The sequence below is a fragment of the Miscanthus floridulus genome, chromosome 3 (assembly GCF_019320115.1).
Source record: "Miscanthus floridulus cultivar M001 chromosome 3, ASM1932011v1, whole genome shotgun sequence".
Lineage (NCBI taxonomy): Eukaryota > Viridiplantae > Streptophyta > Magnoliopsida > Poales > Poaceae > Miscanthus > Miscanthus floridulus.
In genome coordinates this window covers 658,757-684,228 of record NC_089582.1, presented here as the reverse complement: position 1 = coordinate 684,228, position 25,472 = coordinate 658,757, and the positions used below count along the sequence as shown (strand labels likewise).

The 25,472-nt window shown below is 42.8% G+C and overlaps 2 protein-coding genes across 8 annotated transcripts; one reads left to right on the top strand and one right to left on the bottom strand.

Moving 5' to 3' along the window:
• Positions 1–3,195: 3,195 nt before the first annotated feature.
• On the bottom strand, positions 3,196–12,420 carry LOC136544740 (uncharacterized). Of its 7 annotated transcripts, none has more exons than XM_066536802.1 (18): positions 11,881–12,420; positions 11,186–11,785; positions 10,336–10,434; positions 9,746–9,898; positions 7,544–7,575; positions 7,421–7,450; positions 7,083–7,163; positions 6,866–6,992; positions 6,692–6,781; positions 6,489–6,608; positions 5,856–6,271; positions 5,264–5,314; positions 4,267–4,328; positions 4,115–4,191; positions 3,952–4,039; positions 3,825–3,868; positions 3,575–3,679; positions 3,196–3,496 (listed from the first exon to the last, which is right to left on the bottom strand). In XM_066536802.1, exons 11-17 carry the CDS (start codon positions 6,081–6,083, stop codon positions 3,582–3,584), a joined length of 648 nt encoding a protein of 215 aa, XP_066392899.1. In that variant the 5' UTR covers positions 6,084–6,271; positions 6,489–6,608; positions 6,692–6,781; positions 6,866–6,992; positions 7,083–7,163; positions 7,421–7,450; positions 7,544–7,575; positions 9,746–9,898; positions 10,336–10,434; positions 11,186–11,785; positions 11,881–12,420; the 3' UTR covers positions 3,196–3,496; positions 3,575–3,581. The 7 variants fall into 7 exon arrangements, with proteins under 7 accessions (XP_066392899.1, XP_066392898.1, XP_066392905.1 ...); XM_066536801.1 differs by having other exon boundaries at positions 7,544–7,572; XM_066536808.1 differs by having other exon boundaries at positions 3,575–3,635; positions 7,544–7,572.
• A 4,471-nt stretch (positions 12,421–16,891) lies between these two features.
• On the top strand, positions 16,892–17,931 carry LOC136544739 (germin-like protein 5-1). The gene is made up of 2 exons (XM_066536800.1): positions 16,892–17,190; positions 17,309–17,931. The coding sequence occupies exons 1-2, from the start codon at positions 17,055–17,057 to the stop codon at positions 17,857–17,859; spliced, it is 687 nt and encodes a 228-aa protein (XP_066392897.1). The 5' UTR covers positions 16,892–17,054; the 3' UTR covers positions 17,860–17,931.
• The last annotated feature ends 7,541 nt before the right edge of the window (positions 17,932–25,472 follow it).

Below are 25,472 nucleotides of genomic sequence, written 5' to 3'. Positions count from 1 at the left end.
TCCAGTCTGCGTTAGCCTTTACGTTGGATTGATCGTGAAGTGTTGTGTTGCGTTATGTTCTATCTATCTTCTCTAGGATCCCTGCCCTCTTTTATATAGTCAGGAGATCAGAATCCTAGTCGATTTACAATGAGAGTTCCTAGTAGGATTACAGAATAATACTACTACTAAGATTACAGGGGAAGAATCCTAGTTAGACTAGATCTTCTCCCTTCCTTACGGGGTATCCCGTGGGTCCCGCACCGACAAACACGTCGGTCGGGAAACAACAGTCACAATTAGGGACAGGGAGGTCAGGAGGGATGGGGCATCTTTGCTAGACGGGCCGGGGTATAATTCTCTAGGACGACCTCGTTTTCGCCAAAACTCCTCCCGATACATGTCTTGCATCAAACAAAACCGTTATAATTTAACAAACAAAAATCAAAACATCATAAATTAATGTCAATGAGAACCATTTGCATTACAACAAATAAAATATAACATACACTTTGGTGCAAACTCTATCTTAGATGTAAACATGCAAACAATATATAAACTATACTTTGGTCACTAAAAAATAAAATTTGGTACATCAACGGTGTGTCTATATATTTATTCACATATAAAAAGTTGAGATGCAAACTCAAACAAGCAAAATTCGTATAAAAATTGACCTTAGAATACATGCTAATCATAATTCTAACTAACCAATTAACCTTAACATTGGCAATCCTAATCCTAATCCTAATCCTTCAATCCAACGTTCTAACGAACTCATATTTTTTTCCATACCCTAACTACTCATTTAAAACCTTTGATCCACCGTGGAGGCCGAGAAGGAGCTTCGTTACCTTGACAAGGCCGAGGAGGAGCTTCGGGGAAGGTAGGGAGGGGGCCGGCAAGGGAGGGAAAGTCGGCGGCCGGCCGTGGGGGAGCCAGGAGGCAATGGCGCGGGCGCCGCGAGCGGCCTCACCTCGAGTCGGGCAGACAGACAGAGAGAGGGAGTCAGCGCCGCAACGGGTAAGTAAAGCCTCGCCGCACCATGATGCACGACGCGTCGGCCACGCCACGTCAGCGGTCATCGCGGCCGTTGACCGCCCCATGCCGCGCCGTCATGCATGGCGCGGCAGCGTGAATTTGCCGCGCCATACAAACAGGCGCGTCCAAAAGTGTTACTTAAAAAAACAGTGTTAGAATTAAAAAATAGTTTAAAAAATGTTAAAAGTAAAAAAAAAAATCCCCACTGAACACCAGCACTGCATAATGAAGAGTCGAGTCAAAGCGGAGAGTGCTTATCCAGAAGACAGAAAGGTGAAATAGGTGTCGTACGAATCCCATCGAATTATATGAATCCGGATAAAAAGGAATCACAAACAATTTTATTACATTTTAAAATTCTAAAAATCTAAGTTAAAAATCTTTCTAAAATCTAGGCCATTTGATTAAGATACTAGGTTTCTAGGTTTTTTCTATCTGGATTCTCAGAATCCAATGGATTCAAACGGGTAACTCATGACAATTCCTGCATGTTCGTTTCTCTTTAGAGTGGTTGTGGCTACGCCTGTTCTGTAACAGTGTTTAACATTCATATTGCAGCCACAGCTACAACTAAGGCCCCGTTTAGATCCGGAAATTTTTGGGTTTTGGGTACTGTAGCACTTTCGTTTGTATTTGGTAATTAGTGTCTAATTATGGACTAATTAGGTTCGAAAGTTTCGTCTTGCGATTTCTCACCTAACTGTGCAATTAGTTTTTTTTTTTGTCTACATTTAGTACTCCATACATGTGCCGCAAGATTCGATGTAACGGGTACTGCGCAAAAATTTTTGGCTTTTGGGAGAAACTAAACGAGGCCTAAGCAATCATGCCTAATAGAATGTGTATTATTCTGACGTGTGTCATTTAGTACACTGACCAAGTCTTTTATTCCAACTTTCAAGTTTATATACTAGGTGGTGTTTAAATCGAGGGGGTAAAGTTTAGGATTGTCATATCAGGTGTTACATGGAGGTATCACATGGGATATTTGGATACTAATAAAAAAATAAATTACAGAATCCGTCAATAATCTGCGAGACGAATTTATTAAGCCTAATTAATCCGTCATTAGCACATGTTTACTGTAGCACAACATTGTCAAATCATGGACTAATTAGGTTTAAAAAATTCATCTCGCAAATTAGTCATAATTTGTGCAATTAGTTATTTTTTAGTCTATATTTAATACTTCATGTATGTGTCCAAACATCCGATGTGATAGGAAGTAAACTTTAGGGTGAGGAACTAAACAAGATCTTAGTAGTTATTGTAACACATGAATTTTAAAGTACTCCGTCTGTCTTATATTACATAACATTCTAAAATCTCTTACGGAAACCAACACAAAAGGCAAAAGACTGAAATACCTTTCAAGGAGTAGAGATAGAGATGTATTCGTAAAAAAAATAAAAGTGTATTAGGAAAACAGAAAGATGTATTAGAAATTTAGAAGTGAGAAGATTAAGTATTTTAGAACAAAGTTTAAATCCTATAAGGTTACCTGTTTTAGGATGGAAGGGGTATTTAATTCAAATTACCAAAAAAAACAAATATATTGAAAAAAAATCACGCTATAAGTTTTGAGTTATATTTTTGAAGAAATTTTCTTCAGTGCCATATTTACCTATGGCCATTAAAAAATACAGCTCTCTAGTACTCTAACCGCAAGTTGAGGCAAGCGAGTCATTGAACATGACAGTCGCCACCGGCGAGGCGAGATCACTAGGCCGTCAGCAATTGATAATTCAAAGACAGAACGAAGGAACGAGGGAAATTATTTGGGAGATAAAAAGAAAAGATGAGAGGATCTAATAAACACACGGATACAAACTGGTTGTAAGTTGTAACCTCCCCTCCCGCACTCACTGCCCTCTGTGCCCACACAAAGACAAGCGTTTCACACAGTCAAACCTATGAAGGTCTGATTCTGCTTCTGAACTGTAAAGACGAAGTTCCCATATTACGCTTCCGGCTTCCTCCCCTGTTTCAGTAGCCTGAACACCGGTGTGTTACAGCAGCAGGAAAACTAGTATATTATGTTATATACAGGGTCTGCATGTAGGCAGCAGAGTATATATGTTGACAGAAACTTCGGTGCACAGGTGCAGCATGCTCATAGAAATATGGGCAACTATCAGTATTATCAATGAACATCAGTTCACAGCAGGCAAATACTTGCATCATCTCCGGATGTTAGATGGATTAGCAAAAGCATTGTCGACCTTAGTCGCAACTCGCAACATGCATGATGCAGAGAATATGCACATAGCACCACTTGCTGCAGATAAAAGGCAAAAGCAAGGTCCCTCCCCACAAGTGTATGATACACAGATACCCAACCAAACTCCCAACTCCTTCCAGTTCTACACTACATATACACAGCTATATGGGGTTCTGAGACAAGCCCAGGAGGAGTCCTCTTGATCGGTGAGTCACAAAACAATCATCTTTAGCTGCAGTCAGTCTGTGGAAGCCCCTGAAACAACATGCAGAATACCAGATATCAAGGCTTAATCGTCACACAATAACGTGAAATGGTGTAAGCTGCTCTTACATCTCTGTTAGTGCCAGCTGTCATGTGACATCCCTGATTTGCGAGAACAGGCTTGCCTCATCTGAACAGAGGGAGACCAATGATCAAGTCTGATCGCTATGAAATCTGAATAAAACATAAACACAGGGGAATGATGGACACACTAGTTGTATCATTTTCCACACAAAAATAAAAGTATTACCAATGGGCTTCCCTGTGTCATTTGCTTAAAAAAGGGTGAGCACAGAGAATTCATGATGGAACAGCATACCTGAATCCCACCCCATGGTTCTTCTGATAGTACAGAATCTGAATCTGAAAGCAAAAATAGCACATCATACATGTTATACCAGATGACGGAGAGACGGATTAACGTGAGATGGGCTGCAAGGACATACCTAGTCGATATCTCCTGCTTTTCATGATGATATGGAGGAGAATACTCGGTGATGGCAGGGGGCGATGCACTGTAGCTGAGATGTGATACTGATTGAAAGAAAACTATTACTCTATGCTAAGATATGCGATGAAGAGTTGTGATCGCTTAGAAATAGAGATAACCTTGAAGTTGACGTAGCATAGGTATTTCTCTCATGTCCTGCGTGAGGGTTGCGGCCCATGTAATAAGAATCAATCCCCTGTAGTAAGCAAGATTAAAACAAATACGACAAAATCAATGAGTAAATGTTTCATGCCTATATGGTATAGCTTACAAGTGCTGAGAAAGGCCGCTTCTCTCCTGACAATATGCGGGGATAATTTTGAGTAAGCCTTCCTGCTACTTATAGGGATGAAAACATCAGCAATTGGTATTTTAAAGTTGATAGCTTCAAAATAGTGGTCATAAAGCATCAAATATCTACTGAATGCTAGAAAGCTCCATACACTACTGGAGGCCGCGGCTTTGCCGAGTGTTTTTACACTCGGCAAAGAGCCCTTGGCACTCGGCAAAGGCTTTGCCGAGTGTAGCACTCGGCAAAGTCCGCTCGGCAAAATTTTTCTCGGCAAACGGTCTTTGTCGAGTGCTTTTTATCTAGGCACTCGGCAAAATAAAAAAAAATTTGCCAAGTGCTTGGGGCGGCACTCGGCAAAATATTTTCGGCCGTTGCGGCGCCGGCCGTTAACGGTTATTTTCCCGAGTGCCCGACCCAGCACTCGGCAAAAAAAAAAATTATTTTTTTTAAAAATTACTTTGCCGAGTGCCCCAGCCCAGGCACTCGGCAAAGTTTTTTTTATTTTTTTTAAAAAGTATTTTGCCGAGTGCCCCTACCCAGGCACTCAGCAAAGTTTTTTTTTATTTTTTTTTAAATACTTTGCCAAGTGCCCCTGTCCAGGCACTCGGTAAAGTTTTTTTTTATTTTTTTTAAATAATTTCTTTGCCGAGTGCCCCTGTTTAGGCACTCGGCAAAGGATTTTTGAATTTTTTTTAAAAAAAATACTTTGCCGAGTGCCACGGCGAGGCACTCGGCAAAGAAATTATATTTTTTTTTTTTGAAAAATCTTTGTCGAGTGCCTTGCCCATGGCACTCGGCAAAGACCCCGAGAATTACAAATTTTTTTTTGCCGAGTGCCAACACTTCAGGCACTCGGCAAAGATTTTTTATTTTTTTTAAAAAAATTCTTTGCTGAGTGCCCTCTGGCCGGCACTCGGCAAAGTTTGATATTTTTTTTTAAAAAAAAATCTTTGCCGAGTGTCCTAAGCCGGCTCACCATCGCCTGCACGGCCAATGGCTGGGCTGGCGCCTCCACCTCCGGCTCCCTCTGCCAACACAGAGCAGCACCAAGCACACTGTAAATTTTACTGAAACATACACTTTCTATACAGTGGTAGTAATTTGCGCTCCCCAATCAAAATTCAGAGATAACTGATAGGTGGACAAATTGTGCATCTGAAACAAGAGGAGACTACGCTTTGCATCTTCGCAATGCTAATGAGAAAAAATAGGATACATTCTTTGTATCCCACCAAACAGAAAAAAATTCATAGATAAGTGTCAAACAATGCAAAGAGGAGAATACATTCTTTATATCCCACAACTGAAACAACGCGGTACAGTTCATAAAACTTGCGCAATTCGACCAATCCTCTCAACTCAGAGAGCATTTTGCGATACAAACTTCAATTTATTAACCACATGAAGTGAGAGCGCCTTGCAAATTTTACTGAAAAATATCCACATATTTGCTGTGCAGAACATGAATACTACTGGAAAACTCTGAACCTGAATACTACTGAAAAATTCTTCTAGTCACGGCTACTGAAACAATATGAATTGTGTCAGAAGAAAGAATTGAGGCGTACCTCCCCGCCAGCGGCTGGTCCACCTCCCTCGACGCGGAGCAGGAGGAACACCTGCCCGAGCCCGACGCGCCCCCGCAGGTTCTGACAGAGCGTCCCGGGTGCAGCGAGACCGAGATGGACGACGTCGTCAGCGGCCAGGACGACGATCATGCCGCCTCCGCCCAGGTCGTCGAGCCTCGCCTCCAGGTCCCCGACGTCAGGAAGGCCGACCACGGCGTGCTGCGCCATGTAGCCGGCGTGTCTCAATCGAGCATCATCCAGGGGAACCCAGAAGGGACCCCGGCTGGCGCCAGCGACGCCGAGCACCGGCGCCCATACCTTGCCCTTGGCACCACGACGTCCACGAGCCGGAGCTCGAGGAGCCCCGCTGAGCACCAGGCCGTTCTGGTCGGCGCCGCCGCCTCCATGGTGGGTCTCTGCAAGCCAGCCAATCAAATGAAAGATTCAGGATTATCGCATAACCGATTGCAATAACGTAGTACGTATTGCCCAGTAAACGCAATCAAGAATAACAGTATTCGAAGATCTGTTTCACATTAATGTAGTATTCGAAAATGTCCCATCAGATGGCACAATAATCAAATCAAAGAAATGGTGCCAACTGAAAATGTTCAGAGTAAATTTTTCACATACCATCGGATAGTCTGTGGTGTATGGATAAGGATTAGCTTTGTGAACCCTGGCCTTTTCCTCCTCCATCTTATTTTGCAAGAGCTGTGCTTCTAGCTGCCTCTCTTTTAAATGACCTCTTTCCTGCAACCAGGGATGCATAATTATTCTGTTGCGCACACATGATGAGAAATGCTGTGACTCTAAAAAATTCACATCTCACGAACCTCTGTTTGTAGATTGAAAGGGTTTGGTATGGTGAGTCTGGGCACATCTTGCCTGTTGCTGTTTGAAGAACATTCAGAGTGAAGAGAGAGCTGCAAAAATAGGAAAGTGCTTAATAAGATCTTGACCAAAAAACAATATAGTGGTTATACTACCATATGGCTGTCGATAAATACCTTGTCAAATAAGTCAGCAACTGATGGAGGGCCCAAGCGAACATCGGTAGAGAAATGGAACTCCTTGGGAGCTGTGACCTGAGACTTTGGATGGGAAAGCACACCAATGACCTGAGACATTCAGTATCTGAGCACAAGAGCAACAAAAAGGAATAATTACAACACAACAGTGACACACCTGTAATAATTGGAAGAAGATTATAGACTCAAGGCTAACCTTTTTCATGCTGCTAGAATGTAGCAGGTAGCTTCCAATTTCTTTATTATCTTGCTGATCCTATGACCTAGGAAACCAAACCTGAAAAGTTGTCACCAAATTAGGAAACAGAACATTCTACATACATATATATTTGAATAATTATGATTTATAGAAGGGGACAGTGCTCCTTTCCAATGCTTTATTTATTCCATCTTTGCAAAATATAAGTATTCATATTCAAGTAGGATCTGAAATAGCTGAACTCACCATCCAAACAAGAATTTTATTCCATTTTTGCAAAATATAAGTATTCATATTCAGGAACAATAAATAGGATCTGAAATAGTTGAACTCACCATTTTGAAATAACAATCCACCACATGACCCTGCATTGTAATGATTTCAGATAGGTTAATTTTGAGAGACAGACAGAGCTTAAATCGCTGTAGTACAGAAAAAGGCACCAAATAGATAGGTACCAGCAAAATACATAGGCATTCCAATTGTCCTTCTTGTTGTTGCAGTGATAGAGCAGGCGGTAGACGATATCCATGAGAACAAAATCGATGTACAAATGCATAAATTCAACAGGAAAATTAATTCTGAACAAGGTACGTGAATGGCAACGCAACTGGAGTGAACAGGTAGATGATCACTCTGCTGGTATTCTAAATCGACCCATCGACCATGGGACTTAACCCTAGGACACGTGAAATCAGAAGAGACGTAGGCCTACCAGACGAGAATGAATGAGCGAGAGCTGACCTGAGCGGAACCAACAGTTAGGGTTTCGTGTAGGCAGGTAGGGTTTCCTGTAGCACTTGTAGCATATGAGCACACGCGGAGCAGACGGAGGAGGCAGCGGCGGGGGTAGGCAGGCCGACGGCCACCGGTGGGGCTCGCCTCGCCGCGCCATGGCCGGGGAAAGGCATAGGCCGCCGCCGGGGCTGAGGCCGGCGCTGCCCGGGGGCGCCGTCGCCCAGCCAGCGCTTCGCGCGGGGAAGCGGTGGCGGTGGGGCTGGACTGGCACACCTCGACGCCAGGAGAGAGAGGGAGAGGGAGGCAGAGGGAGAGAGAGGAAGGGAAGGCAGGGGCCGACACAGTGGAGGCGGCGATTCGCATGTGGAGGCTGTAATCACATGTGGAGATGTCTGGGTTTTTAGCATCCGACGTCACAACTTGCTCGAAACCTTCTCAATTTTTTACCACAGCCTCCACATGCGATAACACGACGCCTCGACAAGTTTCGTGATTTTTGGACTTCGTTTGCATTTTATATAATTTAAAATCACATTTCCGGCAAGTACCTCAACATGTTACGTCAACGAGATGCTCGAGATTTCATGTGAGTTCCTGGATACGGCCTAAACATACCCTAAATATCATGAGTATCAATTTTTGGACGACCAAAGTCTATTATTCCATGTACCTACAGTTTAAATTTGAAATATCCCGAAAAATTCGACGAAACAAAATAAACTAATGAAATATATCAAAAAAAGTCAAAATTGCCCCAAATTTTAAAATAGAGTTTGAAATACTGTCACAAGGCCCCAGAAAAAAATTTGGGCCCAAAATAAAAAAAAAAGATATATATTTTGTCGAGTGCCATGGGGGGCACTCGGCAAAGTTGATTTTCAAAAATAAAAAAAAAATTGCCGAGTGCCTGGGGCTGGCACTCGGCAAAATAAGTTTTTAAAAATAAAAAAAATTGTCGAGTGCCAGCCGTTAGGCACTCGGCAAAATTTGACGGCAGGTGGCCGCCGTCACGGGCCGGCCACCTTTTGCCGAGTGGGATCTTTGCCGAGTGCCGCGGCACTCGGCAAAGCCCAGTTTTGCCGAGAGCCAGGCTTTACCGAGTGCCTAGCACTCGACAAAGCCACCTTTGCCGAATGCTTTATTTTGCCGAGTGCGGCACTCGGCAAAATATTGCTTTGCCGAGTGCCCCGATAAAAAGCACTCGGCAAAGTCTCAGGCACTCGGCAAAGTCCAGTTTTCCAGTGGTGATATGTTCAATGTTGCATGCATCTTGTATGTCATAGATGTGCATAGCAAAAGTTGTATACAAGAGCAATTGCCAAAAGAAGAGGTGCAGCCAAGATTAGTTTTTAGCTAAGACATGGAACCCTCCAATATTACTATTTGCAATCATTTGCATATTAGCAAACAGATCAGGGCTTCAAAAATAAACCAGAAAATTAACTTGGTCAAAGAAAAATGAAACATAAATCCTAATATGACATCAGAAAACCAGTTAGTTTGTTGAGTAACATTATTAAAAATAACAAATAAGAAAAAGTCATCCAACAATACCACCTTGTGCATTTTTAAAAATAAATGTAACATGCAAGTTATTGAGTCCATTTAAATGAATAGTTATCAACTTTATATATCCTTAGTTGAAGGTTTTGTTTCATCTAGGGGGTGAACAATGTTTATCCCTTGATGAAAGCTTTCCAAGGTAGAGATAAAATAAGTCACTACAACAACAACAACAACAACAACAAAGCCTTTAAGTCCCAAACAAGTTAGGGTAGGCTAGAGCTGAAACCCAGCAGAAGCCATCAAGGTTCAGGCACGTGAATAAAATAAGTCACTAGTCTTATTAAAATACTAATACGAGACCGCAAATTAACCTGATGCAGAATTTTACAGTGTTCAACTGGCCGCATGAAACTAACCTGAACCAGTATGTTCATGTCTCCAGGGAACCATCTCCCTCAGAACCTGAACCAAGCCATGATCTGTTGATGACTTCTTATCCCCTGTGGGTGGAACCGCCCTGGAACTGGAAGGCAATATATGCAGTGAAGACGGCCCAAGTATTCTTTCACCTAGTGAAATCGATGAAATGGTTGAGAGAAATTGAGAAAAAACACTTAACTGTTCATGAGCAAAATAACTTTCAAAAATAGACTGAATTCGTCTTATTAAGGCGTGCCACTGCCACCCTTAGCTCATTACAATCTATCTAAAAATGAAAAAGAGGATAACAGGCAATATATGTAGATATATAACTCTGCATGACACCTGCAAATTCAGATCATTGGATTACTACAGAAACTAGCTAACCCGATACCAGACATTGTGACCAAGAACAGCAAGAAGACAGCAGTTATATACTTATACATAAGGTATACTATGTTTACAATATTTTGTACACAGGGAAACAGTAGTTAACAGAGGAGTGAGATTGGCAACCATAAGTTAGGCACATAATCGGAAATGAACTAGAAAGAGGACGATGGGGATTTGAAAGGAATTAACTCACTTTGAGCAGTCTTTGTTTTATCTTTCTCACTAATACAAAATTTATGATCTTCTTGCCCTTTTGGACAGATTTAGCAAGAGTGATGACTCTAATATTAACCTGGCATGAAACACTAAAAAATGTGAGAATCATGTTAAAAAAAACCTCCAACTTAGACTAAGATATTACAAAGGACCTTTCAACTATTTCCCATCAAAATGATTCAAGACACAAGATATATAGCAGCCTCATGTGTAGTGTAATTAAAGAATGCAATGTCATTCCTTTTAGCTGGATGCATATCACATGATTGAGCTACAAGTTCGATGTTTCCATATTTCTTGAAAATATCTGTCATCTTAGCTTGATCCCAAGAATTCAATACACCTTCCACAAAGACTGCTTACACCTAAATGTTACTTACAACTCTTTGGGAATTTGTGACTAGCCACTGAAAGCACAGCCAACTATGATGTTCAACTGTGACAGGGCCAATGAAAAAGGACTGAACCATTGATATACACACATAGTCTAAAGTACTTCCAAAATCAAATTGTTACAGGTGCAAAATGTCATAGCCTAATGTACTTCTAAAGTTAGAATCGTAGCTGCTATACAAAGTTTCCAGTCTTATTTGACCCAATACACCTAATGTCTTCAGGAAATGGATACCAAAAAAAGTTACAGATCACAAACAGCCTATGTATGTGTGCGTCCATGAATGTGCGTTGTTCTGCGCGTGCGTGTGGGATGTGCGTCCATGAATGTGTGTGCGCGTGTGTCATGTCTCATGTGTGTGTGTGTGTGTGTCGTCATGTGTGTCATGTCTCATGTGTGTGTGTGTGTGTGAGAGAGAGAGAGAGAGAGAGACCTTGTGGATCTGTTTTTCAGCTGGACCATTCAATGGTTCGGCCCATGCAACTCTTATATTTAAACCCTTGCCAAAAACATCTTTCCTTGAAAGCTTTTTGTATGCAATCTGTGCATCTTTATAAGTCTCCAGTTCAAGAAATGCAAATCCACGATTATAGCCTGGATTATTAGAGTCAGCCGGAAGGGTAACGACATCAATGTTCTCAACTCCAATTTTTTGTAGTAGTTTCATGATCTGCTTCAAAGAAAAAGGATTAGATGGGTATAGTTGTATATATAGTTTCCCACTGCAACTCAGTAAAAAGAGCGAGTTCAGCTTTGCCATCTCCTCTGCAGAGCTCCGGCCAACGCTGGTGCTTGTGCTGTGTGTGTGCGCGCTCTGTTCTCCCTTCTTTCTTCTACTTCTAGCCATTGTGTGTGGTCGGTAACGCTGATGAGTGGTCGGCTCACCCGTGCCGGAAATCCAGGGCCAACATTTTACACGGCTGTCAAAAGGGAGCTAGCATTTGGTTTTTACACAGCAATCCAGTGGGCTCCAGGTCCTCCATAGCTCCAGGAAGAGCAAGCTTAGACCCACAGGCAGAAGGGCTGGTAGAAACTGAAAAAAAGGAAGATTAACCATGTTTGTCAAACACAATTTGTCGAATGCAGCGAGAGGCAAACATTTCAAATAAATTTGCACGGCTCTTTTACCATCACGGCTGCTCCTAATGATTTTGAACCTATGATCAATCATATCTCTGCTAATGCCCTCCTCAAGTTGCAGATTTGCACAAACATCAAAGGTACTAGCACTATGCAAAATGTGATTGCTAGATCTTCAATGCAGATGGAGGCGACGTCTTTGATGGCCTCGACCTGAACTGGTGCTTCCGAGGGACATGCGCATGCGGCACATCGGACGGGCGCGCCACACACAGGCTGTGTTCTCTACCTTGCCGCAGACGTATGAATCGTGGAGGCAGAAGAAATGGCGACGGGTCGGACGCCGCAGCAGATCAGCGATGGGAGGAGGCTGGTTGCCGAGCCCCTACCGGCCAAGTGGGCGACCTGCAGGCCCCCAACAGATGGTTGGTGCAGAGCTCGTGTAGGTGGCCGGCGGTGATCCCAGGTGGTGGCCCCTACACACGATCGGTGGAGAGCTCCTGCAGATTCCGGCGGTGATCTCCGGACAGGCGGCCGGCACCGGTGAGCCCCTGCAGTCTTGAGGCGGCGGTGAGGCCCTCGCTCAGATCCGTGCGGCATTTAGTTCATCCGACAGAGGGAGAAGAAAGAAAAGCCGGCCAAACTTAGTATCTACTGGAATGACCAAATTACCCTTAATTACTTTAAATTACTCTTAATTTATTCTTCCCACATTGGATGGCCGAAAAAACAATTTCACTAAAAATGAATTTAATGAAAACTCCTAAGCACCGTAACAAACCACATAAAAATGAATTTTTCATTAAGAGATCCTACTCTGATTTTTTTTATCATAGTTACTAAAAAAATGATCTACTATTGCAACAGCAATAAGCATATGGTGGGATGGCAACGAAAATTCGTGTGATGGTAGTGGAGTCTCGAGTTCACACTCGTATTTCACATTAAAAAACACATGACTTGTGTGATATATGACAAGCGATGACTATAGAGCTTTGACAATAGGCTTGTCCTAGAGTTTTCTTAAAAAGAAATTGTTGTTTTGCATTGTATTTTAGTTTCAGAGAAATGCCTTTCCAGAGGTGGTCGGATTAGATAGCTCACCTCTGGAAAATACTCCATTCCATATAGTTGAAAAAAAATGCCTCTGGAAATGATTTTCATCTACCTCTGGAAATCAATTGCATAGTAATGTTTCCTGCTTTTACATTGCAACCCGTCTGACTTTCTGCTTTTAACCTACAGTACATACTTAAAGAAGACATATGTAGAGGTCTTAACTTGAGTTACACATCACCTATTAATGTGTACAAGTTAGTACAGCCTTAAAACATGTTGGTTCTTATCCTCGGATTCACGAAATGATATATATATGTTATGGAAGGTGAAGAAATGGATAGGCAGTTAAAAGAAAACAAAAGGATTCCAAGATGTGGTGCCATGGTGCATTGTTTTTGAAAGATCTTTGTGTTTTGACATTCGCAAGAAAAGTTCTTATACTGTATGCACCTTTAGGTTTGGGAGGCAACAGGGAGAGATTTCGTTAAGCTATGTTTTGAAAAGTCTAGCATTTAGCACGTAGTTGCTCTTGAGATCTCAAGATTTCTCTTGATCTCAAGAGCATGCTGCAATACACAATGTGTTGGGCGGTCCCACCACATGGAGGATGATTTTGAGCCCAGCAAAGCAACTCAAATGTAGCTCATAGGCTCAGTTCTTGTGAGTTATTAATTTCGGCTAGAATCAACGATGGAGATTGATCCTTGGAAGAAATAAAAAACACAAAACCTAGCCTACATTGCTTTAGCTGCTGATGCTGAGAGTGAGGGAGGAGAGAGCACAACACAAGAACACCACAATATGAGAGAACAGAGAAAGAAGAAGGAGAACCAAATCTGTCCAGATTTGGTTGCTTTGAACCAGTCATCTTCAAGCCGGTGATTGTAGCCTCAAACATCGTTGTATTGGAGCCAAACTTGGTGACCTTGTTTCTAACTTAGAGCACTTTGACATGTTTAGTTGGTTTGAGGATTGGTTGAGTAGAGCATCAGATTTGAAAGGTACTTTGTCAGTTCTAGTTACTGCAGTTTTAGGATAGAGCAGTTTTAGTAGATGATTGTTTTGGGTGCCGAAACGGTGTATGATCGAGCTGAAACTTGATCGGGGGCTTAGGGGACTCATGGATCTACATGCCTACCAAAATTTGTACACAATAGAGCTGTAGTTTGTGTGATATGAACTAATTACAAGGGGGGAAAATATATGACTTATCTATTTGGTTATTGTCATTCCTCTTGTTAGAAGGTTGTGGTTGTAGTTGATGCCAAGTTTGTAAATTGGTGAATGTGTTGCTGCTAGTGTAATCCTCTAGATGCTCTAGAGAAGACTCCTTGTACCCATTGTTGATTAGAGTGGAAGCTTGAAGTGGGCCGGTTGGTCCCATGGTTTTTACACCCTTGAGGAGGGTTTTCCACATAAATCGATGTGTCTATTGTGCTTATGATTGTTAGTTATGTTGCTAATATGATGGTAGTTGTTCTTATCATGAGGGATTAATTGTGCATTGTTTCTGCCCTTTTATCTCATCACAATGTTGCTGCTCTAGTCACTTGTGTCTTAGCATTATCTCGATTGCATCCATATGCTAGTTTAGTTTGGACACAAGTTGCCTTCGCTTGGAAGATATTGGTTATCATGTTCCCAAATAAAGATCAATACAATCAAGTGAAGATACCGGCTAGCATGTTTCCATGTCAAGATCAATACAATCAAGTCCGTAGCATTTATCGATTTCACGTATCCCCATTTCGCTTTTCTTTCCAGGATTCCTTCTATAGTTTCATCTATTTTCTAGTTTTTTTTAAATCATTCAATTCATTATTTGATATAGTCTAGCAGCTCATCTCTATTTCGGACAACCCACCTCGCCCTCCCTTTTTTAGAATCGAATTGATTCTATCGCTGATATATTTGCAAATCAATTGGAACGAATATATCAAAAAAAAACTTTTGTCTCCTACCTTCCTCCTCCGTATATATCTTTTTTTTTTGAAAGACCTCCTCCGTATATATCACTTCCCTCGAGCTATAACACATCTCATGGGTGTTTATTACTGATTTTTCAAATTATTACGTGGTGGACATCCTATTCCTCTCGTTGAATCCCTGTTAAATACATGTTGAAAACTTTAAAAGATGCAAGTATGCAACATATTCCAGCACGTGTTCAGATCTTTTCCTGTCCTCATATTCAATATAGGAGTAACTCATCTTCTGAAACTTGATCTAGAGTCAGTGAGTCACACGCTCACTCTTCTGCACGAGTAATATTTGTGTTCTTATATATCCTATAGAAGGCTGAATATATAAAATCGTCTTGGAAGGGTGAAAGAAAATGAAGAGGGATTTTTTTTAACAATATAATAGATAGAAGGCCACAAGTACATGTTGCTCGTAGTGCAGCACATTTGCTTGTGTAAGCATCTAGGTTTGGGAGGCAACAGGAGAAAATCATCCCAGCATAGGAACAGACCTTGAAGTTGAGCCCCTAGAACAGTCATGAATTAGCTGCTGGTCTCTCGAAGGTATGTAGAAGGCCTGCGTTGATCATGAACTACATGCCAACTTGTTTAGCCTTGCGTCAGTAGCTCCTGGAACAAAGGGATGGCCATTTCTAGATGAACCAAGCTTTATTAATGAAGTTTTATTTGGCCTCTATAACGAGCCAACGAAACAGTCACTATAAACTTGTGTGATTTATTTGACTACATGTTTGTGCTATCTATTATCTTAGTAGTTGATCAAGGAAAGAAGGTTTTTGCGCCAATTCATAAGATCTAGAAATTGCCTTGTTAGACATAGAAAATAAAATCAAAATATCCATTTCAATGCTGATTAATTATCCGCCACCACTATCATTGCTAGAAACTAATGTAAAATGCCCTTGTGCCTATTTATATCTTACCTGCCTATGCCATTTTTAAAGATAACAAATAAAGCTATCTTTGTTGCAGCTTATACATTAAAGAGTTGAAAAGTTGACATCAAAAAGTTTCAAGAAGACCTTTCATATATTGTAATATGAAAAATAGAAATAGGCAACGTTCACACAAGAGATTAGAAATAAAAAGCATCAATAGATAAAAGTAAAGGAGGGAACGCCCGATACAAGATAGTGATCAAACTATTCATATCTTGCAAAAGAAAAATATAAATAGTTTGTTCTCTCTTTCTCCAAGAAGATGTAGACAGGCTACCCTAAATCTCTTGGCACACTTGAAAAAATCACCATTTGGCTAACCTTTATTCCTTCTTGTTGTTATCTTGATATGGTGAGTGGAAATAGATACAAGTGAAAAATTGGGCCCGGCCGGCAACAGTTCACGAAGTTTACTGATCAAATAGTTTACGGTTTTAATTTACCAAAACATAGATCGTTTTACATCTGCGTGGTAGATATTCAGTAAAAATACGTTGCTTGAAAATAAATGTGAATAGGTCAAACTCGTAAAAGGTCCAGTGAGAGCAGACGACAAGCCCCAAGTTGTCATCGTCCTGGAATCTCCTCTCCCTAGCTAGTGTGCCACTGTGACTTTTATGATATCTTGTAGCAACTTGAGTCTCACAAACTATACTAGTAGTGGTAAAAGCATCACTTGCATTAGTACTAGTTTAATTAGTTCCTCTACAGATGGCCCAATTAGCTATCCTGTCCGCGAGCACCAAACAAATCTTCTGCCCGTTCATACTCACCACTCAGCAGACGTACAGAGCGTGCAATAAAATAAGCAGCCTATCACGTTGTTCCTTGTGTACTCCTCCAGCAATCTCCTGCTACGCCACCACGCCCACACGCACACGGCACACGCCCAGCACATTCCTTGGGGTGAAAGGAGGACAATCTAGCTTGCCACACTTCCCAAATCCCAGCACGCACACGTCCCTAGCTTCACACTGACATCACTCCACTCTCTCCCTATCTCGTCCCGACCAGCAGGACCACTGGCCACCGGTTATAAAACCGATCGATCCCATACACCTTTACCCCATCCAGCATCCAGCAAGGCCATTCACAGCCACCAGCAACACACCAACAGCAAGGGAGTGAAGAAAGGGTGGCCCCCTAGCCTGCTTGTTAGCCATAATACTCATAGAGAAGCACGAGAGCACACAGCTGCACTCCAAAGGAGCAACCGATCGAGCAAGCTCTCTCACAAATCGCAATGGCCATTCCTTCTCCGTTGCATCCACTCACCATCGTCGTCGTTGTCACCGCCATGCTCGTCCTCCTTCCCTCCCCGTCCCTCGCCGGCGACGCCGACCTGCTCCAGGACATCTGCGTCGCGGATCTCACGTCCAGTATGTACCACGCGCGGAAGCTACCTCATTTCCTGTTGCTTTTCCAGTTACTTCTTGGTATATAAACCAGTGCTAATTTGAGTACGTACGAACCTACGTACGTGCAATGTACGTGCAGCCGTGAAGGTGAACGGGTTCGCCTGCAAGGCCGGCGCCGTAACATCGGACGATTTCTACTTCAAAGGCCTCGCCGTCGCCGGCAACACCAGCGCCACCCCCTACGGCTCCGTGGTCACCGCGGCCAACGTGGTCCAGGTGCCCGGCCTGAACACGCTGGGCGTCTCCATCTCCCGGATCGACTACGCGCCGGGAGGGGTGAACCCGCCGCACACGCACCCGCGCGCCACGGAGATGGTGTTCGTGCTGCAGGGCACGCTGGACGTGGGCTTCGTCACCGCGGCCGGCAACCGGCTCGTCGCCAAGACCCTGGCGGCGGGCGACGTGTTCGTGTTCCCGCGCGGGCTGGTCCACTTCCAGCGGAACGCCGGGGACGCGCCCGCCTCCGTCGTCGCGGCGTTCAACAGCCAGCTGCCTGGGACGCAGTCGCTCGCCGCGGCGGTGTTCGCGGCCGAGCCCGAGGTGCCGGACGCCGTGCTGACGAAGGCGTTCCAGGTCGGTAGCAAGGAGGTGGAGAAAATCAAGGCTAGACTTGCACCCAAAAAGGGCTGAAGATTGTGTACTTCGGATGCTCCTTTTTTCTGATTATGACTTGGTTGGTTCACTGTATCTCCACTAATAAGCCACTCTGCAGTTGTTCATCATTCCTGATTTAGTCATTTGATGACTGATAATTAATTATGGTGACAGTGTTTGTTATGTATGATCCTTCAGCTCCTTCCTTTTACCGATCGAGTCCTCGCTTTTGTGTCCTGCATCTGCATTGGATGTGATGGATGCAGAGAAAAGGAAGAAAGGTCCTTTTTGATCCATGGAATCTGCAAAAGTGAGCAAAAAAAAAAATGAAGGAATGATTGTTGTGACGAACAAAAGTCCCTCCCTCGGCCCCCTTGTTGTACGATGGGCTATTCCTGTTTCAATTCAAACATGCCGGATTCTCTTACTACAGTAGTAACCAAGAAGAGCATGCGCACAGCGTGCGTGCGTGAATCGCAAAAGAAAAAAGGGGCAAGTGGACAAGGGCAAGGTACCAAGCTTTTAGGGGAAAGCGTGCGTGTCGTAGGGACCATGGCAATTGCCAAGCGTGTAGTGGTGTAGTGATCAGTTGGTTTTTTTTCTCCTTTTATTTAAACTGTGCCACAAGCAAATTAACAACACAGCACGATCACTTTCGCGTCAAGAAATTTCCGTATCTGTGCAGGTACCTACATCAGGGGACATTTTACTTGCGGTAATGCTGGGCATTGGACGTCTATCCGTCCGTACGATGCCGATAGTGAGCCACAACGCAGCCCGACAACTACATCTTATCTGCTCATCCACTCGCCCCAACATTTAAAAAAAAAAAGAGAAAAAAAACTCACCTCGCCACAGCGCTCCACCGCACTTCGCTTTAGAACGCGTCTCCCTCTCCATCGTGCCTCCACTCCCACCGCCCGGCATCTCCTCTGCTCTAGAGCACGGTGGCCCATCTTCCTCCCTCTCCAACGCGTCTCCCACCCGTCATGGGCTTCTCCAGCGTGCAAACCAGCCGCAGCCTTCTCCATGGGACCTGCCGCAGCCTTCTCCACCGGAGCAGCGAGCTCTGCGCCACCAGCGAGCTCTACACCAGTGAACTCCACACGCCGACGGGTCTCCATTCCCAAGCAGCAAGGAGATGTTGCGCCAAAAGCGCATGTTGCAAACGTATATTTCAAGTGTTTCAGATGTTTCAGAGGTATGTTGCAAGTATTTCATATGGATATTGAAAAAGTAGATCAGGATGTTGCATGTGCTGCAAGTGTTTTAGAGGCATATTGCAAGAGTTTGTTCAAAGTGTTTTATCTGTTTCAGACGTATGTTGCAAGCATTTTGATCTGGATATTGCATATGTTTCACACATATGTTGCAAGAGTATGTTCCAAATATTTCAGCTGTTTCATTTTTATGTTGCAGTAAGTGTTTTCATGTTGCAAGTATTTTATATGGATGTTACAAATGTTTCACACACATGTTGCAATTGTATGTTCCAAATGTTTCATCTGCTTCAACTTATGTTGCATTCAAGTGCTTTATGTTGCAAGTGTTTCGTGTTTCAGAGGTATGTTTAGAGAGTCATGGGGCATAGCCCGAGCACCGGTAGAAGGGGCGCGGCGAACATGGGGCTGGCAGATGGGGCGCATGGCACGCCTGGGGTCCTAAGAACGGGGTGTGCTCGTCCTCATCCGGGCTTCGGGTTTCGCCCGCACAGAGAGAGGAGGGGTTAGGGGGAAGGAGTGGCGGGCGCATGCGGGGTGCGCATGCGGGGCGGGGCAAGGCGGACGGGAGCGGGGTACGCACGCGGGGCGGGGCGAGGCACACAGCGAGACGGTGTAACGTCAGGCACGGGCGGGCAGGCTGGGGCAGCAAGCATGCGCGGGGCGTCCGAACTCGCTCATCTACTCCGAACGTCCGAGCACTAGTATGTAATTCCCATTTCCTTGAGATCACACTGTTCATCTAATTGATCATTTAACCGATTTAAAAGCCATGTAAACACTATACACGGTGATGCGCCATTTCCTTTTAATTAGACGTTTATCATCTTTAATTGATTGATTGTTTAGCGTGTTTAAGTGATGGTTTAGCTGAAATAATATCTAAAAGGTAGGAGACCGACTGTTGATAGAGAAAGCACAATATGCTTCGTCTTAATAAATCAGAAACATATTTTTATATTTATATAAAAAAGAAAAACTATAGCATTTTCTGGCTTTCCTTTTACCAATTAAATTTTATTGGGCTACACCCTCTGCCGCCTAATGGGCTACAACATAACCACATCATGACCCAGCGTCCCAGCCCATATGAAAAAGGTCTCCAACAAGTCGGCCCTTAAGGCCCGTGTACATATGGAACTGTCTTGTATCCTAAAATGATATTCTTTTAATTTTCCTTTATGCCATATGTGACAACCATTGTAGCCTTGTAGGGAAATACTCCTATCCTACCCCTTTCATTTTGAATTTTTTCGTCAGGATGGACGTTTGACCAAAAGTTACTCTACTAATATTTAATACATAACTCTTGTGAAACAAATTGATGTGTCAAAACATGGATGATTATAATTATGTATAACATATATTAATAAACTAATTATCGATCAAAGTCTTTTCTAATGAAATGAAATATGCTTGTAAAAAGAAATGGAGGGAGTACTTGGCCCCATGCCATTCATCTCAATGCATCGACAGTTGTCCAAATATCCGGCTCGCTAGAACCTAGGGAAACCAAAGTTGCTATCTACCACTAGCTATGTAGGGGTCATGTTGCTTTAGCATATCCAACAATGGCTAAAAATCACTCCCAAAACCAGGTTTTGGCCATGGATAAGACCAATAGTACCCTATGTGGACGCCCAAAATCCCCACTCGCCCAAAATCACTCACATTAGGCCTCATCTAGTCATCTTTCCATATGGCCATTACAAGCCCAATTGGAGATTTGGCGAGCAAAATCGAGTGCGCCTTTGAGCGGCCCTGGCTACCTTTGGTTGTCCGTAGCTGGCTATTGGTTGTGATTGTGACCTGTCCTATAGCCACAACAGACATGTTGGGCAACGATGGCCCAAGATCTGTTAAAAAGAAAGGCCCGAGGGAACACCTAGGATTATGTGGAATGATTCAATTGCTTTTGGGAACAAAAAAAAAGTACGTCCACACATGGGGAAGGGGTTCTTTTTACACACACAAGATTTTGGCAAGGATATAAAACCGGGTTTTCTGGACTCAAAGTTTTTGGGCATCATTAGAGATGTTCTATTCACTGCCCTAGTTCTTCACATCACTGTCGGTCAAAACCGCCCTTCACTGTCGGATTTTGAATCGACAGTGGCATACCGGCAGTGATGAGGGGGCTCATCACTACCGGTTCTAAAAAACCAACAGTGATATGGTTTTCAGAAAATCCAAAAAAAAACTGGCTAAAAAAATAGGGAATTTTTTTAATACTAGGAGAGACTCCACTAGACAATCACAGGGTCACGTGTCGCAAGTCACAAGTCACACGATTGCTTCGCGGCCAATGGCGCTCGAACTCCTGACCTCCTGCTTCGCATGTTCGTCCTCTAACCACTCCACGTGTAAGAAGCTTGTGTCCAAATGAGATTTTCGTCCTAGCCATTTTATGTTCATCTAATTTGGAAATGAGTATTTGGGATCCTAAATGACTTCAAATGAAAAAAGTTGTCAACTATAAAGTTTTATAACTTTTCGAGATCTACAACTTTGGTTTTGGTCATTTCTCCATCCGATGTCATTTGAAGAATTTGAATTCCAAATTTAAGAAAAATCAATCATATTTTATACTATATAAATGATTTCAAATGAAAAAGTTGTCAACTACAAAGTTGTATAACTTTTCAAGATCTACAACTTTTGTTTTGGGTGTTTCTCTATCCAGGGTTATTTAAAAAATTCAAATTTTAAATTTTAGAAATCAAACGTGATTTTTGTTAGATAGATGATTTCAAAAAAAATTGTCAACTACAAAATTGCATAATTATTTTAGATCTACAACTTTTGCTTTGGTTGCTTCTTCATCCGAAATCTTAAATATCACTACACACTCACTTATGACTATGGAACATATGGCCTTAGTTGGTATTAACTTATATGAAATCTTGCCAATAAAATAGTCACATCATAACGACTTCAAACAAAAAAGTTATGAACTACAAAGTTGCATAACCTTTTGAGATCTACGACTTTTGTTTTGGGCGCTTCTGCATCCGAGATCCTTAACTACCACTCCACACTTAATTACGACTATGGAGCATATGGTACTCCTTTGGTACGTATTAACTCTATAAAATCTTGTGGTGTATATTTGGACATCCAAATTATTTTAAATAAAAAATATGGAACTACAAAGTTGTAGATCTCGTCGTGTACTACAACTTTGATATAAAGTTCGTCTTCATCGGACATCATATGAGAAAGTTATGAAGTTTTCTTGCAGCATATTACTATCGGTTCTAGCCACGAACCGACAGTGATAGTATCAGCGTCGGTTATTGGCTAAAACCGACAGTGTTGACCCAATATCACTGCCGATTCTTGTAGAGTCAAGATGACGACTAGAGGGGGGGTGAATAGTTATTACTAAATTTAATCGTGCCGGCTAACCGAAACAAATACGGAATTAAAACAATCGATCTAGCCAAAACTACACCCCTCTATCGAAGTTCATAAGCACCTTATAAAGATCCTAATTAGGCAACAAAGGTACCGGGCTAGCTAGAGCTCATCTATCCAATTCTAGGAGCAAGATCACACAAACCTATGCCACTAGTATTTTGCACACCGGGGAGCTCCTACACAATTCTAGTAAACAAAAGCACAAAGCTCCTAAGCTCACTAGCAATGCTCAATAACAAGGCAACCAATGCCAAATTAGAGAGCGCAAATACTTAGCTATACAAACTAAGCAATGTGAGTAACAATGTTACATTAACCAAATTAGCCATGCAAGGAAGCTACTTCTATGCTATACAAGCAAGAAGGTAACTAGTGAGCTACACAAGCTAACTAATTACAAGAGCAACTACACAAGCACAATGTATATGAAAGTAATTACAAGCTTGTGTAAAGAGATTGCAAACCAACGGAAAGAACAATGTTGACACGGTGATCTTCTCCCTAGGTTCACATGCTTGCCACCACGCTATGTCCCCGTTGTGTCGACCGCTCACATGTTGGTTCAGCGGCTAATTAGCATCACCCACCAAGCCCACACGTCGGGCACCACAAGAATCTACCCCGAAAGTGAGGGTAGCTCAATGACACGCTCTGCTAGAGTTGCTCTTCGCGGCTCCCGCAGAGCGAGCACAATGCCCCTCAGAAAGCTTTTCTCCAGAGCACCGCACAAGCTTCTTGCGGGCTTCGACGAAGACCACCACCAAGACGTCTAGGAGGTGGCAACCTCCAAGAGTAACAAGCACCACCGGCTTGCAACTCGATCACCTAGTGCCACTCGATGCAACCTCATGATGCAATCGTACTAGAATCGCTCACTCACACAATTAGATGGTCACTATCAAGTATGTGTGAGATGGAGGGCTCCTAAGCACTCTCAAGCATGGACACAAAGTCCCCCAAGGTGCTCCCCCTCAGCCATGGCCAAGACCCCCTTCTATTTATAGCCCCACGGGCTAAACTAGCCGTTACCTCTTCACTAGGCAAAACTCGGGGTGACCGGACACACCGGTCAGATCGACCGGATGCACCCACCACGTGTCCGGTCACAAAGTGACCCAGCTATCGGTCGAAGACCGATGCCTACGCCTTCACTGCTGCCACTGACCGGACGCGCCGGTCCAATTGAGGCCAGCGTCCGGTCACTCACAGTGACCTCCTTTCGCCTTCGTTTTTTCACCGAGTTGATGCACATCAACTCCAACTTCTTCTCCTTTATAAATGTGCCAACACCACCATGTGTATATGTGTTAGCATTTTCACAATCATTTTTTAAAGGATTAGCCACTCAACTTGCCACGCCACTCAATCCTAGCGACATTGCAAAGTTAGATCACTCGAGTGGCACTAGATGACTGATATGCAAACAAGTTTGCCCCCTCTTGATAGTACTGCCATCTATCCTAAACCCGGTCATCAACTTCTCTACACACCTATGACCGGTGAAATGAAATGACCTAGGTTATACCTTTGCCTTGCGCATTCCATTCCATCTCCTCCAATGTCGATGCAACACATGCACCAACACGATCAACAATGATATGATCCACTTCATATCATCACATGATTATATTGTTTCATCGATCTTGACTTCACTTGCTTTTCACCGTTGCCTTCGTCCATTGGCGCCAAGTCTTGCTCAAGCTTTACCACCACGTGGTCCATCGCTCTAAAGCCTCCAACTTGTCCTTCATGCTTGCAACTGGTCTATCAAGCCAAGTCATGTCTTCATCTTCTCCACCTTGATCACATGACTCAATGTCATGTCTCATATTCAATGAGCTCCTTCATCATCACATATGTGAGCTTTGCAACAGCTCCGAGCCATTTCCACCTTCATGGTATATGTTGCTCACACGTATGTACCTGTAGACTAATCACCTGTGTATCTCACATAAACACAATTAGTCCACCTAGGTTGTCACTCAATTACTAAAACCGCACAAGGACCTTTCAATCTCCCCATTTTTGGTAATTGATGACAACTCTACAAAGATATGTAAATTAAGCTCTTTTGGATTCATGTTGCTTGCCCAAGCAATTTTACCATGTGTAAATGATTTTGGACAAGTACCACAAATCCGAAATGGTAGTATTAGCTCCCCCTACATATGTGCTAGAGTGTTTGGTTTGAAGCTCGCACATATGCATAGATTAGAATTATGGGAGAGTAATTACTACCAAATGATGCTAAGGTGTATAGAATAAACTTTTAAAGTGTGATATCAATTTGAGTTGCACTTTTAACACCATCCTTAGCACCATGAGTAGCTAGACAACTAGAAACCCCGTGAGATCAACATTATAAGCAAGGTTCTAGTATCACGTGTAAAAATTCAAGTCTAGCTACCATCCTTTGCATGCTAGTTATCAAATCATCATTCAAGTTCTACAACTAACATACACCACACAAGCATGCATATCAAATCTAAAATCTTATGCAATGCAATGCAAGCAAGCACATGACTATGCACATAACAAATGCAACCAATCAAAGTTCATGAGCTTGCTCCCCCTACTTGTGTGCTTTTCTTGTCCAAGAATTTTGATCCATCTCTTTTCTTCAATGTTGCTCCCTCTTTGTCCATGTCCATGTCCAACCTCTACTTCTTTGTCTCAATCTTTCCCAAAGCTTTCATATCTTTGTACAATCTCTCCCCCTTTGTCATCAATTTCCATAAAAGGTGTGTTTCTCATTGATGCAAAGACTTACTTTTGGGTAGATGGTTGAGGCTTGTATCTTGCATTTTTTATGGACATCACTTGATTATTAGAATGACACCACTTGTAGATACCACTTATAGGGCTTCTTGAGATACCACACATAGGATCTTTGACCTTGATACCAATTTGTGGGACACCTCCCCCTATGTCATAGCATGGGTTATCCATTTGATAAATATGAGTTCTTGTAGGTGAGGGATGCATTCTTCATTTGATGATCACTTGTGT

Bases quoted from the DNA above. Each gene is read 5' to 3' on its own strand.
- LOC136544740 (XM_066536802.1), bottom strand. From the start codon at position 6,083: ATGGCGCAGCACGCCGTGGTCGGCCTTCCTGACGTCGGGGACCTGGAG. The intron at 5,315-5,855 runs GTACGCCTCAAT...CTGTGTTGGCAG, and splicing joins GACCAGCCGCTGGCGGGGAG to AGGGAGCCGGAGGTGGAGGC. The intron at 3,680-3,824 runs GTATGCTGTTCC...TGTTTTATTCAG, and splicing joins AACCATGGGGTGGGATTCAG to ATTTCATAGCGATCAGACTT.
- LOC136544739 (XM_066536800.1), top strand. From the start codon at position 17,055: ATGGCCATTCCTTCTCCGTTGCATCCACTCACCATCGTCGTCGTTGTC. The intron at 17,191-17,308 runs GTATGTACCACG...ATGTACGTGCAG, and splicing joins CGTCGCGGATCTCACGTCCA to CCGTGAAGGTGAACGGGTTC.